This window comes from Anopheles coustani, chromosome 3 (assembly GCF_943734705.1).
Source record: "Anopheles coustani chromosome 3, idAnoCousDA_361_x.2, whole genome shotgun sequence".
Taxonomy (NCBI): Eukaryota; Metazoa; Arthropoda; class Insecta; order Diptera; family Culicidae; genus Anopheles; species Anopheles coustani.
In genome coordinates, this window is record NC_071288.1 from 13,875,978 (window position 1) to 13,903,389 (window position 27,412).

Here is a 27,412-nt window from a genome sequence, read left to right on the forward strand (position 1 = left end):
AGGTGTTTTTTTTACATTTTCTTTCTGTATTATTACGCAAAATTCCGTGTTCATTTTGGGCCGCCAAAAGCGCCATTTGCGCTCTCGGAACGCGAGATCGGGTAGTCCGAGTGGCGGAAAATTTGATCATCCATCCACCAATACATGCACGGTGGGAGCTTTCGGTACGACACAGTAAAACCAACAACAAGAAGAAAAGTGCCCTTATGGGTTTCCACAAACAACGGCGAACATAAATGCATCAACCAACGTCCAGCCAAAGAGTGCATCGCGAGAAAACAACACAGCATGTTTGCGAATGTTGGTACGTTGGTTTTGCAACCGGAAAGCCATCGCATAGCCAATGTCAACAAGGAAGGGCCATTTGGCGAATCGGGGGACAATGTTGGTTGGTATAATGGAATGGTTCAAGAGCCAGCCTCCCTTTTGTCAGCTCGCAGCCTTTTGAGATAAAGATAGGTTCAATTCCAAATGACACAAACCATACCAGAACACAACACTTTTACGCTATTAGTTGGACAACTTGCTCTTCCTCGTTCAACGCGTCGCGATCTCATGTTCACATATCGTTCAATGGCGATCGCCACGTGTTGTGCGAGGACTTTCACTGAAAGAGGTAAGTAAAGCTTCAGCCTCGGTGTGCCGGGGGGTGGTATGTAGAGGGAGGAGGATTAAATCTCAGCTGGTAAGGGAATTATGGATCCCCCCCCCACCCCAACACACAACAGGCTCCACGCCGACACGCGGATGCTTCGCGCGTAGTATGCATTCACAAACCCAAACGGTGACCCACGGTTCACCGTCGCTTGCTCTCCCCCGTACACAAACGCCCGGCGTTCGGTAGTGGCGAGCCTCGGTTGGGGTTTTGGAGCAGCAAATCGGGCAGTCTACTCTTGGAGCCCCGGGCCAGAGCATCGGTAGTCGTTAGCTGGACCGCGTGTGGTGCGGAGTGTAGTCGTTTTTAACCCAGTTCGTTGAGAGTTGTGCGATCGTTAAGACGCGACGTTCGTTTATTAGCAGCAGTGGAGCGGTGGTGGTGGTGTTAGTGGTGGAGCCTAGCCCCCGAAAAAGTTGACCAAAATTTACGCTCAGCCAGTGGTGTCCGAGTGGCGTTTCATTGATTGTGCTTTTTCAAGGCGAATTATTTGCCAAACTCAAGTGCTTGCGTAAAATATTGGATCCCAAAATGGCAGGTAAATCATCGAGTGGAAGCTATATGTTTCTTGTTGAAGCGGAAATTTCTTGGATACGCATGTGATATGCTAAAGAAACAGCTAAAAGGCGGGAAAGAGGGTAGCCACCATTTTTTTTATTGTTATTTTGTATATAATGCCGAAGCTCAATAGACCGGAAACTGACCGTGGCACGGAGGGAAATGTAAAACTATACGGCCATAAATCAGTGGATAAACAACTTTTCAGCGTCTACAACCCGGCAATGCCCGTTTGACGTAGTCGACGCAGGGAGACCAGCTACCAAAGGCTCCCACCGCCGTCGTGTGAGCCCGTTCGTTGCAAAACCCAAAACGTGTTCGCGGCGTAAACGTGCTGCGCACAACACACGCGACGGGCTCGGAAGAAACCCTCTAATGGCGTGAAGGGGTGAAAAAAAAACAAACCAGGGAGAGATCTGATGCGGAATAGTGAGAGGCCATCGGCCTAGAACGCCAGCACCGGACGTGTTTTGCGAGTTTTGCATGCGTGAATGGGCGGAAAAATCTGGAAAAACTTTGCCCCATCGCCAGCCTTGAACCGATGGGGCTTTTGGTTGGTGTTAAGAATGACCGCGTGACTTCGGTGTTACGCACGCTAACCTGGCAAAGGTGCCCTGCGAATGCAGTTTCCATATGGGCTGTTGCGTATGGCAGAATGGCACGTGCTGAGTTGCAGGTACGGAAAACTCTCCAAGCGATTAGCACGCGTTCACTTTCGTTTACGTCGAAAAACAAAGTGTAAAAAGCGGCTAGGCCATGGTGGGGAAATCGGCGTGACCTTGCAAGTGCCTAGAGCATTTCCATACCCTTGTGCTGTAAGACGCATACGTTCGATTCGCATCTCTGTTTAAGGACGGATTTTTTTTCCTCCTATCGCTCGGAACGGACATTTGGCGAATCATTCGAGTTACGAGAAACTTCTAAGGTGTTCTTCCCGTAGAGGTAGGTCAGGATGACGACAGTTTCATGTTCGGGTTTTTTTTACTCCTGCCCAATGAGATGATGTCGAACGTCTCGGCTAGATAAAAAAAAGACAATTTCACCTAAAACGTGTGGCAACGAGAAAAGATGCTGATGAATACCCACCGGTGTCCACCGTTCCGGGCTGTGGCTCCTCAAATTTATGCCGCGCATTTCAACCCACCTGGTTGGGGGGCACACGTGAAAGGTTGGGTGGTGCGCACTCGTAGAAAGTAATGAATTTATTTATTTAAAAAATTGACTTATTCATTTTTACCTCCACTTCACTTGCATCGTTTACAAAAGCTTAGAGCAAAAGATTGTCGAAATAGTGTTATTTCTAAAAGATGCACATACGTTAACAAACTTTCAACAATGCGGCAATTTGGAAAATTTATATTATTTTATTCTTCCAGACCTTGTCAAAAGTACCCCGGTGCAGAAATGGTACAAAGGAAAAACAATCTTCGTAACCGGCGGTTCAGGATTTATGGGCAAGGTAACGGGTTACGATCGCAATAGCTTTTCAAATCGATTTGGTACGCATTGGGACAATTTAATTTATGCTCTTACACCCATCCCTTAGGTGCTGCTGGAGAAGCTGCTCTACTCCTGTTCCGATCTGGAACGCATCTACGTGCTGATGCGCCCGAAGCGCGGCAAGTCGCCCCAAACCCGTATCGACGATTGGTTGAAATTGCCGGTAAGTTACCATAAAGGAATAGAGGATGAATGGGTTTTGCTATTTAATAACAAAATCTTATCCTGTTTTTAGTTTCAAGTTTCTAGATAAAAATCTTTTGAATGACGCTCAATTTTTCAATTTAATGTTTATTTCATTCATAGTGAAATTGATATTGTACTATATTTATTTTTAAAAAATTAGCAATTAGTTGAAAAAATGAACAATGAAAAACTGTAGCGAATATCCTACTAATATTGACTACAAAATGTGCGCACCTCAATCCGTAACATACGTTAATTCTCTCGCGAGATCGGCAAGATGAATGATAGCTTATGAGGGATTGCTTCAGCACCCTCTTGACGTCAATATCGACAGTGATTACTGATCGCTGTTGGAGGCGCACCCAACCCAGGGTATACTTCCCCCTCAAGGACAAAAATGGGTTTCAACATCAGCTGGCGAAAAGGGGGGAAAAAATTACATTTCATCTTCACAATTACTCCCGGACAACGAGTACACGGTGATCCGTGTGTTCGACCTTTGCGAAGAATAATTGGAGCCGTGTCGGTTAGGTGCGCGCAGGATAATTAAGCTGCAATCATTAGCTGATGGTTTTGGATGGATTAATATTGATTATTTAGTGGAAAACTCCCAACATTAAGTGCGAAACCAAAAGGAAATAACGCTTATCTGATGGTGTTTTTTTCGCAGGTCTTCAAGCGCATCCAGGAGGAAAAGCCGCATGTCTACAAGAAGCTTGTGCCGATTCCGGGTGATGTGACGAGCGAACGGCTGGGCATCAGCCCGGAGCACGAGAAGCTGCTGATCGAAACGACCGACATCGTGTTCCACTGCGCCGCCACGCTGAAGCTCGAGGCGAAGCTGAAGGACGCGATCGAGATGAATACGGTCGGGACGAAGCGCATCTTGGACCTCTGTCAGCAGATGAAGCACCTGACGGCGCTGCTGCATTTGTCCACCGCTTTCTGCTACTGCGATAAGGTAGGGTGTGAGGGGGTTTGGAGTCGGCGACCCGGTTAAACAATAACCAGTTAATGCTTTTCCAAATGGCAGGAAGTACTCACCGAGAAGGTGCACGACTTCCACCACAATCCGTACGATCTGATGCGTACCGTGGAGTGGATGGACGAGAAGGCGCTCGATAAGATCACGCCGAACCTACTCACGCCTCATCCGAATACCTACACCTACTCGAAACGCCTGGCCGAGATGCTGGTGCGCGACGTCTATCCCAATCTGCGCATTTGCATCGTGCGGCCCAGTATCGGTGAGTTTCGAACGGTGGGTGATTCTACGTAAGAGGGCCGATAATGAATGAATCCCTGTTTCTCTGCTCTCTGGAACAGTGTGTCCTGCGAATGCAGAACCGGTTGAAGGATGGGTCGATAGCTTGAACGGTCCCGTCGGTATAATGGTGGCCGGAGGCAAGGGTATCATCCGCTCGATGCTCTGCAATGGCGAATACAACGCCGAAGTCATACCAGTCGATTTGGCCATCAATGGACTCATCACGATCGCTTACACCTTAGGCCAGATGGCGGAGATGTACGTACACTGGAGCATAGGGGAGCCCAATCAATCATGTGTATCTAACTGTCGAAATTTGTTGTGTTCCAGGCCCAAAGAAATCCCGGTATACAACATCACGTGCCGGGAGACGAAACGGACGACCTGGAAGGAAGTGCTGGACCTGGGCAAGCAGACCGCATACGAGTATCCTTTCGAGGCTGGCGTCTGGTATCCGGATGGAGACATTACGATGAACAAAACGTACCACACCATGTGCGTTATCTTCTTCCACTGGTTGCCGGCGTACCTGATCGATTTCCTTATGTTCTGCTTTGGTCAGAAGCGTTTGTAAGTGTCGGTGTCGCGAGACAAATATAAATTTCCCATTCTCACACCGAACTCCCGTTCTCATTTCAGCATGTGCCGCATACAGAACATGGTGACGGAGGGGTTGAGTTTGCTGCAGTTTTTCACCACCCGCCAGTGGGACTTTAAATCGCACCAGTATCAGGCGATCGAGAAAAATCTCACGCCCGACGATAAGCGTATCTTCACGATGGACGTCGACGCGATCGACACCAAGGACTATCTGCGGCGGATCATTCTCGGCGGGCGGCAGTTCTGCATGAGGGAACCACTGTCGACACTGCCGAAGGCTCGCATCCAGCTGAAGTTTCTGTACGTGCTCGATAAGGTTGCGAAGGCGTTCATGCTCTACCTGATGCTGTGGCTGTTCCTTACGGTCACCGGACTTCGGGCGCCAGTGTACGAAATGTTCGGATGGTCGTGAAAAGGGGTTTTTACTGTGTCCAAAATTCAATTTCTCAAACTCAAAAATCAGCTGGGAACGGTTTAATTTTTGTTTCGTTTTTACTGCCTAAGTAGTTTGTTGTGTGTCGCTAGCAGTTTTCCTTTTGTTTTTATTCGTTTCAGAACAACATGACAATAAATGAAAAAAAAAAAATACCTAACATAATCGGACTTGTTAACGATGAGTTCTTGTGAGTGCAAACTTAATGGTCCGTAGCATCGCTAATTGTGGTTGTTTGCAAAATGATCGTCAATATAACTTGCATTTAGTTTGACTTGCTCTCGGATTGTTTTTCTATCAACAGGAAAACATACTTGAAACGCGTTTTTAATGTGTGTCATTAAATCAATGTCTGCTGGAGCAGTTTAGCTTTATTTTAATTGTATTATATTCCTTAGCTGTGTTCTATACATTCCGCGGGGGCAACGGCAACAGAAAAACAAACGAAACCAACCCAATACAAATCGCCGTAAGCAATTGGGATATTCTAGAAACAAAGTTGATTTGTTCAGCGGACTTGACTTGCCGCATAGGTAAAGAAGTATACTGCCATTCAAAGGGACCCTTTTGACCAGAATGGTGCAAAAAAGTAAAACAACACGACCATCGACCGAGATGCTGAATATGCAACCGAAAAAGATTGGAGAGGATTTGAAACCCGGCAGAGCGGAAGCGAGAGGAGTGGAGGAAAATACGAAGGCGATTCTGGGGAACCAGACTTCGGTCCCCTAGCTCGCGTCGTTGCTCAGCGAGGTGAACCGATTACCGACACTGACCTGGCCGGATGATGATGGCTCGACCGCTTTTACGCGCCCGCCGTGTTTGACGTCCTCGAATGTAGGATCTTTCTTGGGCAGCTTCGGGGGTTCCGGCTTATCCATGCCCAGTGTTGGGAAGTATTCTTCGCTCTTTAAATCTGGTGCGCCCTTCTTTTGTTTGGCTCTCTGTACCGGCAGTGAAGCGAACGTTTTGGTTTTGTTCCAAGGCGTGTGGACAAAGGTAAACAAATGAGAATTAGTAATCGATTCACAACATAGGGGTAACTTCCGGTAAGATCGAGAGCACAAACGATGTGTTCGATGTTATTTGCACATATGTTACTTACAAGATTTTTCAAAGCAGGACTAATATAAACATTGCTTGTGGCGGCCGCCGGTTCGACAACCGAAGGAACTTTGGCGCGTGCCGCGGCAGTTGCATCTAGTTTATTCCATGGCTTGGTGGGATCGCGATCGCCTCCCTCTCCGCCTCCTTCCCCGTCATAGTTCGCATCATTTGAATCGCCCAGATGATCGGGATCGTTAAGATTCGATTCATCGTCTATTGTCAGCTGTGCCAGTTTGAGTCCAGTGTAGTCTTTCTTTTGCTCCTTCACTTCCATCCATTCGTCGTCTTGCTGTTTGGAGCAAGCATTGGGCGGAAACGATGTAAGTTGACGCGACGAAAGAAGAAAAGAAGACCAATAATCAATCACGAAGCCAACCGGGGAGGCGGCGCAGGGTAATCAGCGACACTGTGATTGCCGACAAGGGCAGAACCTCGCTCGTGGGCCTATGCACACAGTTTTTCCATACAAACCTGCTTGGAATCTGCTTTATTCTCCGCCGGTTCGATCGGTTTCATTTTCATTTTACTCTCCACGGCCTTCTTCGACGTGTCATCCAACTGCTTGGCAATTTCCTCGGCGGTGACAAACTTTTTGGGCTTGCCCTTCTTTTTGTCTTTCTTCGCGAAGAAATCGTCTAGATCGGCCATCGTGAAGGCAGCAGTGCTTCAAATGGTACAATACAGCTTCGAAAATTCGCACTATTTCGCACGCACGGCCGTGTGTAAATTTCCTCGTGTCGCTCGCGATACTGAATTTTAGAAGTGAAATGACATATGGGGTAGGGATCGCTAAATTGATCCGATTTTGACATAACTCGCCTGGCAGCAAATTTAGCAAGCGGGGGCCAACTTCACGCACATTGAAAAGAAACAAAATTGCTAATTTTCGGACGATGCATTTTTGTGATGCTCTTATATTTATTATAATTATTACTTGTACTCAATATCTGCAAATATTCTAAAAAGTATGTTTTAAAAAAGTGTGTATTTTCGCGCGGATTTGTTTATTAAGCGAACTGTCATACTTTTTTTAATTTTTTTCTTTTCCCAATGTGTCAAGTGCCCCGCATTCACCATTCCTCTAGCAAAATCTTTAAGATTGTGGGGTGTTGCGTTTGGTTTCGTTCTTTGCGTTCGACAGTAGAACAATTGCGAAGCCAATGTAATGTGTAAATATATTCCCATTTTGGGCCCCTTTTCTACGCGTTATCGATTGGGCAGTGCAGCGAGCAACGAGCCCTAATCGCCGTGAACAAAGTTCTAGTGTTTGCTGGTTTGTGAACTAAAAACATTCTTCCTGTCCCGGTGTTATGGAATATGAGTACATGCTGATGCGAAATGAAAAGGAAACGCAAAACCGCTGTTGCGGCGGTCGCGTTTGGTGTGTACAGGTACCGTTGAATTGTTACTGCAGTGTTCCGTTATAAATCACCTTTACGAATTCTGTAATGCCTGCCACCCACCACATAGCTCTGCGTCACTCCTTTTTCTAGTCCGTTGCGTTTCCTCTGCTTTCTTTGCAGGACATTTGCGGTATCATTTGTGCCCTGCTAACTTGGGGTTTAATGTAGGTAGTTCGTTCTTTTTGCATTTAAATGGAAATGTGTTCTTTAAACGACGATGAAATTTGATTTTATTTATGCTACCCTTTTGCAGATTGTACGCCGAGTTCGTCGTCACAATGGTGATTCTTTTACCGAATCCTTACAAAGCATATCGGTATATTAATTTTATTATATTCAACACCGGATCGTTCCTCGCGTTCGCTTCACACCTTCGTACAATGCTGTCTGATCCGGTAAGTGTGAGATTCTCGTAACGATGTCAATTGGAACCTTACTCGTACCATTTATTGCAATGGTAATTGTTATTGAAAGTATGAATTTTCAATTCAACCCCAAGTTCCTTTATCAAGTAGTAGTAGTATGTATATTTTATAGAGGTTTTGAGCCGGGTGGCTTCTTTCACCTCTTAATTCCTTTATCAATTCGAAGCGTAGCACTATGATTCCAATACCGCACAAGTCTGAGCGGCCTTAAATTTCTAACGATTAAGATAGCAGTGATAAGAAAATCCTATGCTACTGACGTATCATCATGATTCTTAAAATCAGCTTTTGTAGTAATCATAAGATTATTCATGTAGAATAGCCTTCAATATTGTTTTGCTTCCAATGAAATGGGAAGGTTGCTTTATAGCTTATGATCCAGGTACCGTTTTTGGAAGCTTTATTCCTATCAAAATGTTACATAATACATAACAATGCTAAACCTCAATACCGTTCAGCACCTTAAAGATCATTGTACTTATTTTTAGGGTGCTGTTCCGAAAGGCAACGCCACCAAGGAGATGATCCAGCAGCTAGGCTATCAAGAGGGACAAGTTTTCTTCAAGTGTCCCAAATGCTGCAGTATTAAACCGGAACGAGCCCATCACTGTTCGGTATGTCAGCGGTGTATACGGAAAATGGACCACCACTGTCCGTGGATAAATAACTGCGTCGGAGAAAATAATCAGAAGTTTTTTGTACTTTTTACTGTAAGTAACTTTAGCGTAGATCTACGAACTGGAAATTTTTACATACGATATCTACTTTTATGATTTTGAACAGTTTTACATCGCATTCATTTCCATCCATTCGATATTTCTGGCTGTCAATCAGTTTTGTCTTTGCATAAAAAATGAATGGAGAGAATGTTCGAACTATTCGCCGCCAGCAACGGTTATACTTCTGTTGTTCCTCATTTTGGAGGCATTACTATTTGCCGTCTTCACGATGATCATGCTAGGTACTCAGTTGAATGCTATCTGGACCGACGAAACGGTAAAATGCTTTAATGTAATTAAAAGTTGCTTACCATTAAATTAACGGCATTGCTTTTTCCTCTTTTTCCATCACCGCAGGGCATTGAACAACTTAAAAAAGAAGAGGCACGGTGGGTCAAGAAATCGCGCTGGAAAAGTTTCCAGGCTGTTTTCGGAAGCTTTTCGCTCGCATGGTTTTCACCATTCACGCAGCCACTTAGAGCAAAACATGAAAATTATTTATATTCAGTCTAATAAAAACAAAACAACATTTACTTAAAATAAACCACCGCGCCATTATACAAACTCGCAGCAAGCAACACTATAACGGATGTAGGTGTAAGCGTACTTCCTCTCGGGAGGCTTGTCCCATGTTCCTGTATTGTTTTATTTGCTATCACTCCTTCGGTGGTCATTGCCTAACGCGGTTCATTTTCCTTTGCAATTTTTTCTGCTTCTTTTCGTTCACCGGGCCCTCTTCGGCGGCTTCCTTTTGGAAGAACTGCTTGCCAACGGTTTGCCACAGCAGCCAACCTGCCCGTATGGGAAGGAAAAGCATCAGCAGCCAGAAGTATTCCGAAAGAATCGAGACGAGTTGCGTTCCCGAGGTAAGGATAACGATATCTTTTACGTGTCTGTGCAGTAGTAGATAGAAAAAAACGTTTGAATGTTGTGTACTGCCAGATGGGAGGAATTGCAATTGTTGGTTCCTTACTCTGTAATACCGCCTTCGATGTTTAAATCCGTTCCAGTTTCGATAATATCACCTTTTTCGGTCAGTTTAGGTTTGCTGATCAGTGCCATGAAGTAATAACTACTCGCGTGAGCCGCAAGGCTAAGTATTGTCATGATCTGCAAATAAATTGGACCACATTAGTTTTGAAATTGAAGAAAAGATATACCTTTAAAACCAATCGGCGCATACCACCGCAAGCGTCGAGAGTTCTGCATAGACAGCAAAACCGAGGAACTGCACACCCGTTGCGATGAGGGACATGTTCCGATAAAACTTGACTGTAGCCACATTTTCCTCCACGATCTGTTTGCTTCCCTTGGTAGCTTTCTTCTTCGGTGCTTGTTGCTGCTGAGAACAGGGTAGACATGGCTGCGTGTAGGAGTTTTCATTGAAACATTTAGTAACAAACCTACCGACATGTTGAAAATAAATATTTGGCGTAGTCCCCTTCTTTACGTCGTCAGCACTTTCTTTTGTATCGTCGGCGAATCACTGATGTAGTGTTGGCAGAATCGGGATTCGGAAGATTCGAAGATTCGATCCCTAGACGGATTCTAAAGATTCGAATCCCATTTGACGGATTCTAAAGATTCGAATCCCATCTGACAGATTCTAAAGTCTTGGATCCCATTTGAGGGATTCTAAAGATTTGATTCGATTCTGACTTAATCCTAAACTGTTTGAATTGACTCACAATGATTTGAGTCGAATTAGTAACATAACGAGTCGATCGAGAGACAATGTAATTGATTTAAGTATACTCAAATCGAACGCTGGGTAGAATGTCCAATGGACATAGATTGAGTTTTTTGCGTGATTTGCAAGTTTTGCTGTAGAAAAATTCCTGGAACCTATTTTTTACAAAGAAATACAGTAGAATGTCCATTATCCGAGTTGTTCTACCCAACCAAACCCATTTCATCAGGACCAGACCATTTTTACCAAATTCTGAATCGGATTCTGGGGATTCAGATTAGGATAAACAATTTCCAGACCGACATTGATTTGTTCATATGATGATGAGGATGATGATGATGCTGATGATGATGATGATGATGATGATAAGTCCCTCCGCTTACCCCTACATAGGTTTAAGAGGGCCGAAAGTATCTTACGATATTAAATATAAGTCACCAAACGAGATGGGGCATTGGGGCATTACTCTCCAGAACAATCGCATCCAACTCTGCTCCATTCATACAACGGTCGCCATCAATTGCACAAGGAGGTACATCTTAGATTTCCCAACTAGCAAAAGGGGACCACTTTCCGGAGTAGGGCAGGTATTTTCGCATAGTTTTGGTTAACACCGCCAGCTATCAATCATTCATAGTGTGGTGAAAGCGTATAATTGTTAAAGTAACAAATAATATGAAAAATCGGTAAATTTAACGGCAATCGGTAAGCACGCATGATATGACGGATTGGGATTCGGATTCGAAGATCCAGATCTCAAAATGGATTTGAATCGAAAGATTCGAATCCCTGTAGGGACTCAGTTTCCCCATCACTATACTGTTGACATCGTGACTTTCTGTCAAAGAGAAATGTCAAATGAAACAATTTTTTGAACAAGGTTTGTAGACTCAAATCAGTTTTAAATAGGTTTGAAATGAAACAAAAAAACCGTTTGTTGAGTAGATTTGTTTTTAAATAGACAGACTTAAAAAAAAGACCCCAATTTTGATTGATCAAGGTTCCTCATATGCCTGGTATGTTCTACATATTTAAAATATAGCTGTGCACCTTCCTTTTAATGAGTAGCAGCTCATAGTTGCTCTATAGTCAGTTGATTTCAATCCTCCTCGAGGAGATGGATGGTTACCTAATTTTGGTGCATAAATTTGTCGTTGAACAATCGTTGATCCGTTATTCACCGCCAGAATAGTGTGAATTGAACTATACAGTTAAAACAGGGGTTTTAAAGGATAACCAAGTACATGGCCTTAAGGTATGGCCTTAAGTAATATTAGAATTATTACTTTCTAGAAGGCATTCGATATTGGTCACGAATTGAAACTTTTACGAGCAAGTTACGCCAAGTTGTGACAACAGGGTCTAATTTTGCCAGTTAAATTAAGCCAGCCCAGATCTTGACCCCAAGTGACTCTATTTATAGAATTTATTTTGAGCTGTTATTTGCCCTTCAGTTTGCGGCTTTAATGCGTAGAGATGTTCAACCCTTAAGTGGACGTTATAGAATTTATAAGCCGAATAAGTTTTGTAGCATGTAGGTAAAATAGTTCTGTATTTGAATATTCTAGATTATTTGCACGCTCCGAATCATGGATAAATATTATTTATTACTTGGTGGTCTGGTATAGTTTATTTTTCCTCAAAATATGTTGGTAAAAGTGTAAACGCCCATCCTAATGAACATGTTTGTACACATGTTCACTACACACAACACAAACACGGTGGCAAAGATATTTTAAATATACAGATACATATCGAAACTACTTTCTGATGTAATTTGTTCATATGTTTAAAAAACTTAGTATGTCAGAAGCGCCCTCCCTTTCGCTTATCTTTCAATCAATTCAATCACTCTCTCTATAAAATGTATCTACTTGTTGCCTAACTTCAATGCACATTATTTATGTTTGATGATCTTCATCAGTTATCTACCACGTGCAAAGTCCTTTACTTTCAAATAATGAGTACTTTCCTCCATGCTAGCGATGGGAAGCGATAGATAAGCTCAACCTACATTTCTATTGGCACCATGCTGCCGTCCATGCCAACAGCATAATTGCGCATAATATTTCGCTCTACGCACGTTTCGACAACGACCCCGTAATTCGTGTGATTATTACGTTCGCGTACATTTATTGGTGGTGAAAACTGGCGGAAAAACGGAACCGTTATGCCAACCGATACGATGCGCGTTGGGCACACTGGTCGAATTCCTCCACACACGTCGAACTTGTGAACGCGAGTACCGCGCACGATCGTGCTCGTGTACCGTGCCATTTTTTCCGGTCCGCGAAAGGGAGTCCCTCAATGGACGCACGCCGGTTTCCGCATAGTCAACTGGTGTATGGCGCGAGGGATATGGGGCGGGCGTGAAATTACCAACAAGTGATTGACGGATCCTATAGGCTGGTTGATTATCTGAAACTGCCCAGATTGAGGAAAAATACTGGTAAGTAATAGAGCGATGAAGCATGGCGAGTGGTTTTTTTTTATGTTTTTATATCTTTTATTGATGTTTATGTGGGAGGTTTTTCTCCCTCTTAGGTAGTTTAGTGGTTTTTATAATTTTTTTTCTTTATATTCTTTCGTCCATTTGTTTCGTTTGTTGTTTCTTTCCATCTCTCCCGCGCTAACGTGAATTATTAGTTTTTTCGCCAAGCATAATGATTTCCGGTGGCAATGGTGGGTTCGGTGGTGCTGATCATCTAGCCCTACTACGCTGCCCTAGCTGATCAGGCTCGAGGAGCCAAGCCCGTTCGAGTCGTGACCGTCGATCTCGAACGTCGGATGATCGTGTTTGTAGTGATGGTGGAAATGTTCGTGCTCCACCTCTTCCTTGATCACCACCGGCTTGTGCACCTCCTTCTTCACGATCTTTTCCTCCTTGATGACCGTCGGCTTGTGGTGGTGGTGCACGGTTTTCACTTCCGTGTGCACGTGCTTCTGCTGCTTCACTTTGACCGGTACGTGGATGATAATTTTCCGCCGCTTGCTGTGTGTGTGAGTGTGTGTAGAAATGAATGGATATGGAAGAAATTATAACAAAAAAACAAAACCAAACAAATTATTGACGGATCATCGAGATAGGTGCAAATGCGCCGGGGTTTGCTCAAGAAGTGTTTGTTCGCGAACTTTCCCCCTTCGGTGTTGGAAAAATTGGCGGTTCAATGTTCCTTACCCTGCGGATGCAGATTCGACGAGCAGGAACAGGAGCATAAATGCCGCCAGGATCTGAGTTGGAAATGGATCGCAGATTGTTCCCCCGGGAGCCACAAGACGCAAAGTGTAGGAAGGGATTACCGTGAAAAACGAGGAAAAAGAAAATGAGGGGAATTTTAACAGAAAAGTGAAAACAAGGAATAACAATGAATTAGCTTCGCTCGATTGTTATTGCTACAGGTGTTTGCGCCCGTTTAAAACAGGCGCTCGTTAGCGGAAAGTGCGCTTTCTAAAAGGTGAGTAACAAATTGTAAGATAAATCGTCGCTATTATTCCTGCACAGGGTTCCTCATCTCATTAGCTTTTTAGGGTGAGGGACGGGTGGTTTTCGGCAGCAGCAGTTGGAAACGGCGCTAATGGAAGAGCAGGGAGCTGCCAACTGCGAGTGTCATTAATAACTTTTCCTACCATGCTTCAATTAGAGGACGGTGTGCATCGTTGAGAATGAAGAGTTTTTGTGTTATTTTGTGTTGTTTTTCACACCTCTTTCTGCTTGCACATAGATGATGCATTACATAATGAAATCAATCCGCCCAAACATAATTCTTATGATCTGGAAGTCAGGACGATTGATGAAATACAGAAGAAAAATAAACTCTTTGCACTTTTTCAATCCGTAATACATTTCTATTCTTTCTCTCACTTAGTTTTTACCAACTTTAAACTTTTGAAAGGCAATATTTTGCCAACAGTTATTATTCATTAATTATTTGAACATATATTCAGCACGTTTACTGCTCGAAATTTCAACATAATGAGAGCAAAGCGAAAGAGCGATTTGCTTGTAAAACACGCTAAAAACTACCATCACTTCAATTAATTTTAAATCACTTCTGTTTACACGCTCCACTTGTTAATACATATTTTATTAAACTAGACCACACCGATGAGTAACGTTTAAAAATGGTCTTTAAAGATTAGTAACATTTTTCACCACGAAACAACTCACCACCAATCGGAGCTGCATGATGTGTCTGTTTGTTATGTGCGTGTGTGCCTTTAGCTGAAATCTAAACTCGAATTTGCTGGTTACTAGCTTACTGATAGTGTATAAATGAACAACGTTGCTGATACGGTAAGCCTTTTATAGGCGGCCCTAGACGGCGATGCACCACAGACACCCCCACCCGCAAACCTATGCGTCTGGTTTGGCGCCGAAAAAGGAAAACAGATAGAATTGATGCACCACGAACGGCCCTCGGTGCATCATCCACCTCATTATAAATGACTTCACTTTCTTTCTTTCTTTCGTTCGTTTGCATGCAACGCTGCAACGGGTATGCGTCCTGTACGCTCACGTACGTTCTCACCGTATACCCACATGCGCACGTGGTGCATTGGTGGTGGAAAATCGAGGAAATGTATGAACTATTTTGTATGTTTCGTGAGCGGGCTTCCAAGGTTTCCATTGGTTTTGGTTTTGGAAGGGTTTACCTATTGTTTTTTGTTTTCTTAGCACTTTCTTGGGTCGTATGCATCACATTTTTGCACGAGGCTACCTTGCGGCTGCAAAAACCAGGTTTAAATTCGTGAACATTCGGTATGGATTTAGTGCCGCGACGACAAGTTCCAAAGACAAAACTCACAAATTTTTTTCAAAAACTACAAGCGGAATTAGGTGTGATTGCCAACAGTGAGCAAAATTCATGCTTCAAATGTATTCCATTAACTTTTCAAAGCGGTTCTTAAAGTCCACTTAAAAAACCTCATGTGCTTGACGGACCACATCATTTTTCTCCTTAAGCAGCACCCCTGTTTTACGGGTTTCTTTTTAACCTGTAATTGTACCTTACACTGGATGTTCGGGGTCTAAATTTGTACAAATTAAAAAATTGTTCAATCGAAAACAACAAATAGCGTTGTTAGGAGGTAACAAGAAAAATTGTTGCAGGAATGTAAATTGCTCTTTTTTAGCGTTCTTAGGTAATATAGTAAATAGCTATGAAATACTTAGCATCGAGAAAGGCGCCCCCCTAGAATTCTTATAATTCATTCAAAAATGCTAATGCAGCTCTATTGGCCCGTAGTGGGTAGAATCGACATGGAAACGTAACGTAGTGTACGCGTATGCATGCTCGACGGTTTGGACACGAGCGCGAGCCTTTCTGTTACCCAACGCACAAAGAGAGCATAAAAGGTCCAATATAACGATTATGCATTAATGTTTGCCTTCAACTTGGAACGGCACAAGGCGCAAGGCGATCAGGAATAATTAAGTCGTTCCCGCGATTGTAACATTTTGCAACAGTGGCCGATGCTCACGCTCTGATTAGGTTGGTTTATTGGGCATTTGTATTGATCAATCGCTCTGTGCAACTGTTCTTTCAGGAGACGGGCTTTGCTCCTTATCTTTTTGCATATCGCTGAGCAATGATGAAGGTGTATAACAGGACCATTAAAATATTATAATTAACCTAGAGAAAAAAAAGTTCGAAGAGAAAATAATTTCTTCCTGACTCGTTCACTTGTTACTTGTTGGTAATAAACTTGTTAGCAATCAGTGAAAAGACATGCATATTGGCACCTCATATTCGACTTCCCATTTTTGCAAATTCGTTTGATGAAGTTGTGCTTTTTTTTTTAAATTTACATTTTATTTCACACATTTCGTTTCCGTTTTGCATTGCGTCGAAACATCTCCTACTATTGCGCACTCGGAAGGAAGCGGTTAATGGAATAAAATCGTTATTGTTTATCGCTGTTAACGCAGTGTAACGATCAACTTCACATCTAGCTGGCACGGAAACTTTGCATCCAAAGTAGCCTCCACTAATCGAGCAACTCCATAGACGATTATATGGATGGAGGAGGGTGGTGTGTGTTGGCGAAAACAACATCGATCGTAGCGGAAATGCGTAAGGGAATGGCTGTACGCGAAATGAAAAGAAATGCGTGTAAAAGATGTTAGACCTTGTGAATCTTTTAACTCTGACCATTGTGGCTGTTTCAATGCTACGAAATTTTATAAAAATACCTCTCGACCGAAGCTATTTTTTTTTTAATTTGCTCTATCAACTTTTGAGCTGAAAAACATATATTCACACACTTCATATAAAGTTTAACCTTTTACTTCTTAAGGGATTTAATCCAGTCCAACAATCTCGGACATACACGTCCCTGTGACTCACCAAACCATTTGACAATGCGTCGTGTATATATGCTTCTACTAGCCGACTTCCATACGCAAACGTGCATGTGTTCGAGTCCGTTCATTAAAACCATGGGCTGCGACTTGATGTCTTCAGGGTTCCTACTCCCACAGATTCCCACATTCCCCACGCAGCATCGCAGCTCAGCGGGGCGCACTGTAGTGAAAGTAGTCAATCCACTTCGGGCCCGCCAGCGACACACGTACGGCGACTCTGGAGCAAAACCGGACCGAAGCTGACGGCCAGTAAAACGCTGCTGATCTTCCGGAGTCCCGCGTACGCAGAGAAAAGCCGCTCCAGGAACCCTAACCTAACCCATCACGATTGCTGGTGGGCTCCGCGGCTAGTTCTGGAAGGGACGAGCAACGCCGAAAGGGCAGGAGATCTAAAAAACCGCGGTGAGTCTAATGACGTCAAGAGATTTTAAGAGGGAGCAGAGTTGGTGAAACGAAGGCTTGGCTTTCGTAAGCGTCTGACAGGGAGTCTCTTGCGTTTGGTATGAGTAAGAGACAAAGGAATTAGCTAGTCGATGTCACGAGCTCATATCAGAGGGTTTTCAGTGACGTATCTACTTTCGTCGGTCTACAATCGCTTTGTAACCGTGAAAACTTGTAAGAACCGGTTGGTGTTTATCTATAACCAAGGACAGTTTGGGAGGGATCTATCGGCACTCGAGTCTCTTGCATGTTCTTTCCATATTGTTCCATTTTCCGAGGCAAATTCTAATTCTGCTTTCTTATACCACTTTGCAGCAACATGAAATCATTCGTCTATGTTGGGATGCTACTTCTGCTGTTGCTACTGGTGACGGTGGAATTCTCCCCCGTCAAAGCGTACGATCCGACCGATCCGGAAATAGCCAACATCGTTCCACCGAAGGGCACGTTCGAGGCATTCTATCCGCGGGAAATGTACGGCGTTAAGAATGGCAACTCCCGGCCGGCACACGCACACGGCAGCTTCTACTCGCACCGCAATCCGGCCCTGGTAGACGTCCGGAATGCAGCCGCCTACGGATTTCGGTTCGATGGAAAGCGACGGTTCAATTTCGACTAGACACTCCAAGTAGTTTTGGATGTTGCGATTATACGGCGATCGAACGTAAGTTTCCAGGTGGTTTGGTGATGCACGGATTTGATCTTGAAATTTAACCATTTTTTCAAAATAAAAAATACTTTTCACTTTGTTATGCAATCCGGTGGCGCAGTTCATTTGGTTCATCATTTTTCATTCCTATCCATTTGCGCGAAAGGCTGCGCATCCCTGTAATTCCCGGCGTTTTGGGTGATGTTAATCGTGCATTATATGCATTGTATCTATTATCCGCACCGGTCCACTGCCCCCTTCTGACCCCGCGGGCTCGCGTCGATCAGTTCTTCATTAATTATCTCCCGGTTGAGATGGACAACCTGCTCAGGATACGCCCGGTTGGCTGATATTCGTCAACGACCGATGATTGATGATGATGGTTGGGGTTCACCTGAATGAAAGTGATGGCGCGTCGATGAGGTGAGCACTCGGCATCGACACGGGACCCAAATCGATTACCAGCGTCGAACGCTTGTGCCCCTAGCGTGGATGATTAATTTTCCAGACGCCACCATTTCTCTGTCCTCTTCTCCCACTGCCTGCCGGTGGCCTAATGCAGGTGGCACTCTCAACAAGGAAGCGCGCTTTAGCTGAATCACCTCGTTAGAAGTGGGCCAAAGAATTTAAACTGTGATGGTCTGATTTCACTTTCTGGCGGCGAGTTGTTGGGGATAGGGTCTCTTTTTGTTTTATAATCATCGAATGGTATAATAAGTGATTTTTTTATCCTAAAACAATACATGATTCAAATAATCATAACAAAATAAAATACATATTTTCGTATTGTAATTATTGAAAAATAGTTTATTTTGACAGAATGCAGTAAAAGCAAAGCAGGCATTTACAGAAGCCTTTTTTTGTATTGCACAACGTGTCATAATAATAAAGTTGCCTAGTTGTTGGAATAAGACTATTTAACATTTGTCCTATGTCGTGGGAAACATTTATGATCGTCTTATAGCAATACATTGTGTCATAGATTGGTTATTGGAATCGAGTATATTAATTGAATTGGTCTACAATCTGGTAACGAGATGTAAAAAACACGTGTCTATTGTGTCTATGGATAAGGAAATTAAACTCACTCTTCCAGTTTCAACATGAAACAAACGTTCGCAAAATAAATAGCACAACAAAACCCTTCGACGCAATACCGGCTGCAGCGTGATCTTTCTAGGACTTTGAAGGTTTGACAATTTTCGAGGTATGCCAATCAAGCTCAGGAGGGTTCCCAACAGCCCCACGGCTGTCTCAAAGGCACCGTTCGATGTGGATATGCCCATCGAGGTGGCGCTCGAAGGATCTTTAGCAGTAGGAACTTCCGAGTCCTCACTTTTCACTTTCCGCGCTCGGCACAACAACATCCGTGTCGGCGGGCGTCGTCTCGTCTAACCGCTTGTCGGCGAGCTCCGCGGCGGGACTTTGCACGTTCACCGCGATCGGGCACATACAAGGCACGAACTGGACCTGAGGCGTGTGGGGTGCGGTGGCCGGCAAACTGGAGAGGTACTGTATCTGGTCCATGGTGAAGTAAGGGTACTTGCCACCAAGCTGCTGTTGCTGGATCTGCCCGTAGAACGGAACACTGGGTGCGGATAGAGGAGTAGCAGCGAAACCCGATGTCATCGGTCCCTGATGCGATGGACTCGGTACATCGCTCTGTACCGTTTGAGAGGCCGTAACCACTGTTGCCGGTGGTGCCACAGGTTGTTGTTGTGCTGGCTGCTGTTGCTGGAGGTGCTGTTGCTGCTGTTGTTGCTGCTGTTGCTGCTGCTGCTGCTGCTGTTGTTGCTGCTGCTGCTGCTGCTGTTGCTGTGGTGGCTGGGAGTACTGCTGGGATACCGAGTTCGGATGTGTCTGCACCGAGCTACTGGACTGTGCAGTGCTGAAGGCACTCCCGAAGAAGCTGCTAAAGGGACTACTGGTCTGCTGTGGTTGCTGGACCTGCTGCTGATGAGCGCTGAGTTGCACCGGTGTGACCTGCTTGCCCAGTGCTACACTGTTTGCGACGAGCGTGGCCGGATTGGCCTGCACGAATTTGTATGGGGAAGGTGGCGCTAGCAGAGAGTGCGCAGGAAACGCCACCGGCTGGTAGGTGAAGGCACGCACGTACTGGACTTGTTTCGTGGCAGGCGGTTCACTGTGAACGGCAGAACAGTTAGTAGAGGTTAGGTTAAGAGGTTAGGTTGAGAGACTGTGCGGCACAAACCTGCTCTGACTGCTGGACCACCAGAAGGCTCGAACCGAAGCCGAGGAGAGTAGAAGCACAAACTGTTGAACAACAACAAAACACTAAGATTAAAAACGGTTCTAGCAAGCGAATTCCTGAAATGATCTCCAATCTCTGAGATCTAACAAAAGTTGAGTATAATTAAACTTTATCCGATCTGGTACATATTCAGTAATGAGCTTCGTTAATATAAACTTATTGATATCAAAAGTAAATTACGTAAAATGAATGGACAGGAGTTTGTTTAAAGCCTTTATGCTAATAGTACTAATTATTACACTATTGCAAACAAGAACAACACTTTCTTTGAAACAGACGATTTTCAACTATTTTATCACAATACTTTTTGAAATGAATTTTTGGTAGAACACTATTTTCAGTTCACGTTGTTCTAGTTTTAGAAAGAAGCCTTACCAACAATTGCATAGTTTGCATTTTTATTCACTGTTCTTTTGCCACTGTGTTCTGGGTGAGTTACTTTAACTTAATCGCCACAAGACACCAGTCACTTCAGTATTTATGATTAAAACTCAATTTAAAACACCAAAAACGGGCGTAGTAGAGTTCGTTTCATTGGCAATTCCCGAATTTGTCCATTTACTGCCGCGGATCACAAACACTTAATACGACACCATTAAAATTCAAATCCAGATCATGTTACGAACTTCACGATATCCACGAAACACTCTTCGGTCTGCTTCCGTTCTTTAGTCCTACCGAGCGCGTTATGATCAAGAATGCCCTACACAGCGCGATATTTATAATGCTCATCCCCACCCACGGCTTGGCCACGTTCTTTAAAAAAAAAGTTTGATTATGTCCGCACGCCTTGTCCAGGAGGTGTTCATCCCGCTCGGAACCTGATCCCGTTGAAACCAATGTGGCCTTTCCCGTCCGTTCGTTGCCCGGGAACTTTCGTTCTAGTGACTGGAAGGAAATGGACGACACGGGATAGTTTAGCTTTGTTTTCTCCTTTTCATACCGGCGGTGCCCAACTTTCCACGGTTCAACATGCCGACGTTTTCCACTCCCCTGCTGCTCATCGGTTTCATCGGCTTCTCCTTGTCCGGTTTGATTCTTTTAAGGGATGCTCTACAAATAAAACAAAAAAACGAAAAGAACTATTTCACATTCCGGAAAGTCAAACCAAGAAGAAAATCGAAACTAACCTGTTCGAACGCTTGCTCAAGTCCCAAGCTTTGCATTGTTTATTTTGTTTTAGGTTAACATACGGTTCTAAAGCTAGATAAAAATTAAGTATTCTTGAAAGTGAATAAACTAGGACATGCAAGGATATGTGTTTTTGAAATTCAATGAATAAAACAATCTATAAAAGCAAAATTTATTGCTTTCAGTTCAACTGTAAAAAAATTGTATATGAAAACAAAAATTGGTAGAAAATGGAAGCTGAAGTAAGATTATATTTTTGGAAAATATTTTCATTCTACCATCTAAGGACTTATCACTTAATTATTTACCTTTCTTCTCTAACATAAGAATGCAAATATTATGAAAAATCTCAGAACCTTATGACTCGTTTAATTTTTTTTTTCGTACATCATGATAAATAATTTTGTTTTGTTTAGATCAAAAAGACTTCAGAAATGGTGTAGAAAATTTTGTTTAGTACCAAACGTAAATAAACATGAAAAAATTGAATAAATCACAAAATATGAGTTGATTTTTCTTTCACGGCATAAATGTTGTTAAAGAAACATTCTATCTCCCAAGCTGTGTGTGGGTTCGTCTTGCATTGTGGTTTGGTAGCTTGGAGTTCTGTGAGGTATTTTCCGCTTTTCATTATGGCTCTCCCTTTTTGTACTTTGTTTGCCCGGTACATAACTTCGGTACGCCTATCGATAGGCTAATTTGTCAATCAGTCAAATCGAAGGTGGTCCACCCGATGGCGGTCGCTCTTGATCGTTCGCCTAATGTTTGATTTCCACACTTTCCCGAGATCAGATGGATTTCGATTAGCTGAAGAGGAAGCACAAAGCCCCAATTCGAAAAGAGGGGGGTTAGAGAAAAACAAATTCTCCGCTGGGTGGAGGTTTGTGTTCGCTTTCAGCTTCCTTTCTGGTGCGTGTCGTCATTCACTTTCAAGGTTCTTAAAATTTGAAGCCGCCCCGTGAATGAGCAGCCAACCGATCGATCGATCAGCATCCATCATCGAATCCGAAAAAGCTCAGGGTAATCGCGCTTTGGAATCACTCTGAAGATGAAGCTCCCCCACCCCGCGGGGGATCGACCCCAATCGGTCGCCGATGAGTTGATGGTTTTCTGCCACTTCCGTTTATCTCTCCCCTACTCCTCTGCTTCCTCGAAAGGCACTACTCGAAAGGGGTCCGATGAAAGCCCATTACCGCCCGGTTCGTTACGTGATGAATCAGAACTCACACGCACGGGGCAAATGTTATGCCAACCCGAAATGGAGTTGTCTTTCCTACAGCCTGTCCCTCTGGTAAAGAAGTGCATCCTTTCCAGCACTCCACCATCCTCCAGTTTTTATCCGCCTACTTTTGGATTTCCCCTTCGTTGAAGCCTTTCGGTTTCAAACGAGATTTCGCGGTTGCAATGCCTTTAGCTTCCCGGTGAGAGAATTTAAAACAAAACCATTAGAAAAATACACACGGGGAGGGCTTGATACAGCTTTTTAAGCAAGCGCCAGTATGATTTGCCCCCTTACTCTCAAGCTCCCTTCCCATCGTTGACGAGGGTTTTTCCCCAAATCGAATCATGCCGTCTCCGGAGGAAAGTGATTTGATTTGATCCATTAATTATACACCGGGAATGGGACAATCAATGCGCTGTGCGTTTCGGAGTGTCGGCGTGTGTTTAGTGGGATTGTTTTTGTTTTCACGTTGGTTTAGAATGCGATCCAAAACTTGAACGAACGTAGTTTCGAGGAGGGGCAGATCGAAAATTGATTATATGCGGGAGAAAGTGGAGATTGATTCGCAGAGAAGAATCCGGGGCTAAGTAAGTCATCGTCGGTCGACATCGTAACTATTACGGAGATAATTATGTTCTCAGAGCTGATGGATGATGAAATCAAAACAACAGCACGAAACAAGCCGACGACTTTAGTGCAGATCAAGTTCAAGTTCACGAACGTAACGTGTTAACGTAAACGTATGCGTTTGTTACTAGCATAAGACAAAGATGATCTGCTTTTTTCGACGACTCACTTCCTTCATGGAAATGATCGACAGGTTCAAATATATTATCTTTCGTTTGAGGACGACTCCAAAATGGTTGTTGTTTGCCTGAACCCGTAATTTAATGTAACTTTCATAACACATTAAACACTCCAGCGAAAGAGACCTTTCAAAACAGATTTGATTTCATAAGCAGTAGGTTAAGTAGGTCTTCATATCTGTGGCACATCCAAAAAAATATTAATAAGTATGTTTAATAAAATACTGAAGTGGTTTTTCATATTTTTTTTGCATATATTTTATGTCATACAAAAGAAATAAAATTTACTTTTTACTTTTTACTTATTTTCTTTATTTAATGTGTTTCTTGCATGTTGTTGCATTCAGTTATGATCATGAACATATTCTATGTGTTCTAGTTTGTTTAACAATTGATGTCGAGGCAATAAAGAAGTATTGTTGAAGCAATAAGCGAAAAGAATTTTTAATCTGACGGTTAAGTCGAATAGAATTTGTTGCTTATTTACGAGCTTACGCATTCGGTGAAACATGAGAAGCTTAACTTTCTAACAACCAACAATCGAAATACTCTGATGTTCATTGGTACTAGAGTGAGTTAATAACACGTACAGGATCAAAAAATGGCCGATCATCAGTCAGAATTAGAACACAGGTTATTCGCTCGAGATCGAAGACAGATTTAACTGCCGAGCCCTAAACCTGTTGTCGCGTTGCTTTACCGAAGCCAGGTTTGCTAAGCAGAAAAACGTTATCATTTCCATGCACACACAAACATATACACACACCTTCACTCACTTTCACCCTCCTCGAGTGACATCGCCGACTGCTCGATGTGAAAAGGGTTCGCCTTCCTGCCAGACAGAAAAGAATCCGACCACTGGGCGGAGGAAATACAACGAAAAATGCTGTCGGACGGGATTCCTACATCAAAGGGTGCAGGGACACCCATCCCGCCCAGCACAGCGTAAGTCGAAAACGGACACTGCAGCCGGGAAAATTAGCCGGTAAGGCCGAGTAAATTGAAACGAAGCGAGCTCGAAGGATAGAGATTAAGATATTATCTGTCCGAGGTCTAAAAATGTGGGTCTCTGTTCTATTTCGAGCCCCTTACTGATCGGAACGACCTCGAATGGTTTCCCCCGCGCCGGGCGACAGGTCAACCTTTTTTTCATGATAGATTTTTAGTTTTTATTTGGTTCATTTTATTTCCTTTTATTCCTTTGCTCTTGCCCTTGCAGGATCGCAGGGATTCTAATCCGTTTGCTTCGTGTGGAACGGGTCCGATGGACCTTGCGCTGACAGCGTTGCTGGTCTAGCTTGTTATTACCTTTCGATCGAACGAGCCCTCAATCATTATTGGGTTTAGGGTTTGGGGTCCCGGTAGAGTTCAACGACCTGGGAAGATTCATTGAAAATTTATACGACAGCAAGTTTGGATTTCACATCGTTTATAGATACATTTATTGATAAGTTTCAGGATAATTTTTACATTAAAGAAGGTTTGTTATGAGAGAAATACTGCTGTTTGAAGTGGTCGACTTTCTCTTTCATAAAACGACAGGTTCAACGATCATACTGCACAGTGGAGGAGACTTGCTCGTCGGGTCAGTCACGAACCTTTGCGACCGGTCCGGGACCGGAGGTGCTTTTCGAAAAATAAGTCTCGCGTGCCTTACACCCTCCATAAGTGTAGCTCTCGTGACTAATCAAGCCCTAGCCCTAAAGCCGCATGCTACAAAACTCTATGTAATGAACCATAATGCCCTTTCTATAGCGTGGTCGAATTTAAATTTTAAATTTTCAATCAACAGTTACAGTTACCAGTTGATCTTACCCTGTTCATTAGGATCGTTCTGCCCACCATTCTGAGATATTCTTTTTAGTATAAATCTTCCCGTAAGCCGATTCGGCTACCGCTGATTTCCTACTTTATGTGTGTCACTTAAGCTGTTCGATGACTGCTCAACAAGCATTTTTCCAAAACGTCCTGTCGGCGGATTATAGCTACTCCCTAGGCTCACCAGGTGAAAACGTTTGACTCATCGTGTGGATCGGTTACAATAAATATATTTCCCTGTCAAAGTCCCATAATCGTCGAACTTAAGTGTTACGGTTGCGTTCCAGAAGATGGGGCCGCCAGGAACGGAAGTCAGGAGTGGTAAATAGAAAGTTGCATCCATCGTATCTCTTTTCTTCACGCATTAAATCCGCTTTATTCGATTCCTTCTCCCGAGCCGATCCTCTTAGAATTCCCTCAAATCGGTAGAATATGATTGGATGGACCAAAGGTGGGACGTAAACCGAGCCTTGAATGTTCCGTTTATGGTAGATGTCGATACAAGCACATAAAAAGTGAATTTAAACTATTGTGCTTATGGCCTGTAACGAAATAAACCTACATTTCTAATAACACGCTGTAAAGTGGCCGTTTTAAAACGATCGAACACGTTTCGGTGATTATTTTACGACTTGATCCCCTTAGTGTCTCTCATCAGAGGGATACCGTTCTTATTTTAAGGTAGCAAAGAAAACAATTTCGTTAAAAATATTTCAAAATGTGTATAAAATTACTAAAACTACAATATCATAACACGTTTCTAAACGATTTCTCCATAGTTTAACAACCTTCATTTGCTAAAGTTTTTGATAGATAGACAATATATACAATTCGGTAAATGCACCTTCCTTCTGTTAATAGTTTCTTATGTGATATAGCTAATGAGTAAAGAAAATATATTTTCTGAACCGACATATCTCTCGTGACTGAATGTTGACAAAAAAATCTTGCAAAGAGTGAAATTATGCAATCAGGTTTTGTTAAGTACATATCATTAGCAATTGGTATCAACTTTAAACAAAGAAACCCCGCATACCGCGAGCAAAGCGAGTGGAAGTGAAAATAAATATCAAACAAGCGGAAGTTGTACGAAGATGATGACATTTAATACCGATTGTGTGCAAGAGTACCGACTACCAGAGCAGTGTCAGGCTATCGATTGCAAGAAACAAAACGCTTGACAACGGACGGCTTGGTTGGCTGGCGTTTGGTCGCTCCATTTCGTGCACGAACATTCCCGGCATCTCGCAGGATCTGGTTGTAATGGTTGTATTTAAAGCAAATCTTTGTCCACCCCAATGGTCAGTGTCGTTTGGGCAGTGCGCAAGTTGAACAGGGCACAGCAGCATTGTATCGTCGCTTCGTAGTGTAAACGAATTCGGTATGAATTTGCAACAGGTTGTCCTCAGTCTCGGTGTGTTCGCAACGCTTCTGCGCGACCGGTGCTATGGCGACGAGGATACGGAGCAGTGAGTGTTCGGAGGAACGTTCTGCATACAACACACCATCGTAATCTATCAACTTCCCACAGCGTACACATCAAGCTGCACGTACCGGAGATCATCAACCGCCACGTGCACGTCAAGACGAAGTACATGCACGTGTACCATCCGAAAAAGATCGTCCAGGAAATGCCACCGACCTTCCCGGAGCAACAACAGCCCCAGCACCAGCAACTGATCGACCCAGCCAGCATGTGGATACCGTCGGGCGCTATGCCTGCCCCCGCTCCACCCCTCGCACCGACGTCCGCAATGGCGGCTGCCTTTTCGTCAATGGTGCAGGAGAAGCTATCGTCCCAGCTGGCGCAGGAGCTGATGATGCGCTACCGGAACCTCGAGACGCCCTCGTCCTCGGCGCTCGGGGAGTCGGCCACCTCGGAGGCGGACTATCTGCGCGATTACTATCGGCAGCAGCGGAAACTCTCCGACCAGCTGATGCTGCAGGAGGCAATGCAGTTGCCGAACTTTGCGCAAACCAAGTACCTTTCGAGCATGGGCTGGGACTGGGATAAATCGTTCGGTGTGAAGCCATCGGACGCCGCTGATCAGCCGCTGCCGATGAAAAAGTCGAAAAAGAAGAAGAAGGACTTTAAAACCTACGGCGGGCTGTAGAGCTAGCGGCAGGATTTATAACCGAGTTGCTAATATTCATACCACATTCAAT

General features: G+C 43.8%; 8 protein-coding genes across 10 annotated transcripts; 4 read left to right on the forward strand and 4 right to left on the reverse strand.

The window, feature by feature from the left end:
* Window positions 1-2,648: 2,648 nt before the first annotated feature.
* LOC131260070 (putative fatty acyl-CoA reductase CG5065) lies at window positions 2,649-5,426 on the forward strand. Its single transcript, XM_058261731.1, has 7 exons — window positions 2,649-2,672; window positions 2,760-2,876; window positions 3,570-3,860; window positions 3,933-4,146; window positions 4,226-4,424; window positions 4,497-4,736; window positions 4,806-5,426. The coding sequence occupies exons 1-7, from the start codon at window positions 2,664-2,666 to the stop codon at window positions 5,176-5,178; spliced, it is 1,443 nt and encodes a 480-aa protein (XP_058117714.1). The 5' UTR covers window positions 2,649-2,663; the 3' UTR covers window positions 5,179-5,426.
* Window positions 5,427-5,523: 97 nt separating this feature from the next.
* LOC131260071 (protein CDV3 homolog) lies at window positions 5,524-7,051 on the reverse strand. Its single transcript, XM_058261732.1, has 3 exons — window positions 6,778-7,051; window positions 6,305-6,595; window positions 5,524-6,143 (listed from the first exon to the last, which is right to left on the reverse strand). Exons 1-3 carry the CDS (start codon window positions 6,952-6,954, stop codon window positions 5,928-5,930), a joined length of 684 nt encoding a protein of 227 aa, XP_058117715.1. The 5' UTR covers window positions 6,955-7,051; the 3' UTR covers window positions 5,524-5,927.
* Window positions 7,052-7,403: 352 nt separating this feature from the next.
* LOC131271415 (palmitoyltransferase ZDHHC3) lies at window positions 7,404-9,366 on the forward strand. 2 transcript variants are annotated; one of them, XM_058272831.1, is made up of 6 exons: window positions 7,404-7,697; window positions 7,830-7,873; window positions 7,963-8,104; window positions 8,623-8,844; window positions 8,918-9,130; window positions 9,211-9,366. In XM_058272831.1, the coding sequence occupies exons 1-6, from the start codon at window positions 7,617-7,619 to the stop codon at window positions 9,364-9,366; spliced, it is 858 nt and encodes a 285-aa protein (XP_058128814.1). In that variant the 5' UTR covers window positions 7,404-7,616. The 2 variants fall into 2 exon arrangements, with proteins under 2 accessions (XP_058128814.1, XP_058128815.1); XM_058272832.1 differs by having other exon boundaries at window positions 7,638-7,697; window positions 7,830-7,877.
* Window positions 9,351-10,385, reverse strand: LOC131271416 (transmembrane protein 208). Of its 2 annotated transcripts, none has more exons than XM_058272834.1 (4): window positions 10,261-10,385; window positions 10,037-10,192; window positions 9,827-9,963; window positions 9,351-9,746 (listed from the first exon to the last, which is right to left on the reverse strand). In XM_058272834.1, exons 1-4 carry the CDS (start codon window positions 10,264-10,266, stop codon window positions 9,524-9,526), a joined length of 522 nt encoding a protein of 173 aa, XP_058128817.1. In that variant the 5' UTR covers window positions 10,267-10,385; the 3' UTR covers window positions 9,351-9,523. The 2 variants fall into 2 exon arrangements, with proteins under 2 accessions (XP_058128817.1, XP_058128816.1); XM_058272833.1 differs by having other exon boundaries at window positions 10,037-10,195; window positions 10,261-10,338.
* Window positions 10,386-13,267: 2,882 nt separating this feature from the next.
* LOC131259643 (uncharacterized) lies at window positions 13,268-14,729 on the reverse strand. Its single transcript, XM_058261182.1, has 3 exons — window positions 14,712-14,729; window positions 13,722-13,774; window positions 13,268-13,535 (listed from the first exon to the last, which is right to left on the reverse strand). Exons 1-3 carry the CDS (start codon window positions 14,727-14,729, stop codon window positions 13,268-13,270), a joined length of 339 nt encoding a protein of 112 aa, XP_058117165.1.
* Window positions 14,730-17,691: 2,962 nt separating this feature from the next.
* On the forward strand, window positions 17,692-17,967 carry LOC131271516 (uncharacterized). Its single transcript, XM_058272970.1, has one exon. The coding sequence runs from the start codon at window positions 17,692-17,694 to the stop codon at window positions 17,965-17,967; it is 276 nt and encodes a 91-aa protein (XP_058128953.1).
* A 1,362-nt stretch (window positions 17,968-19,329) lies between these two features.
* LOC131259901 (transcription factor SPT20 homolog) lies at window positions 19,330-20,665 on the reverse strand. The gene is made up of 3 exons (XM_058261510.1): window positions 20,645-20,665; window positions 20,210-20,271; window positions 19,330-20,140 (listed from the first exon to the last, which is right to left on the reverse strand). The coding sequence occupies exons 1-3, from the start codon at window positions 20,663-20,665 to the stop codon at window positions 19,330-19,332; spliced, it is 894 nt and encodes a 297-aa protein (XP_058117493.1).
* A 5,964-nt stretch (window positions 20,666-26,629) lies between these two features.
* Window positions 26,630-27,360, forward strand: LOC131271524 (uncharacterized). Its single transcript, XM_058272982.1, has 2 exons — window positions 26,630-26,715; window positions 26,778-27,360. Exons 1-2 carry the CDS (start codon window positions 26,630-26,632, stop codon window positions 27,358-27,360), a joined length of 669 nt encoding a protein of 222 aa, XP_058128965.1.
* The last annotated feature ends 52 nt before the right edge of the window (window positions 27,361-27,412 follow it).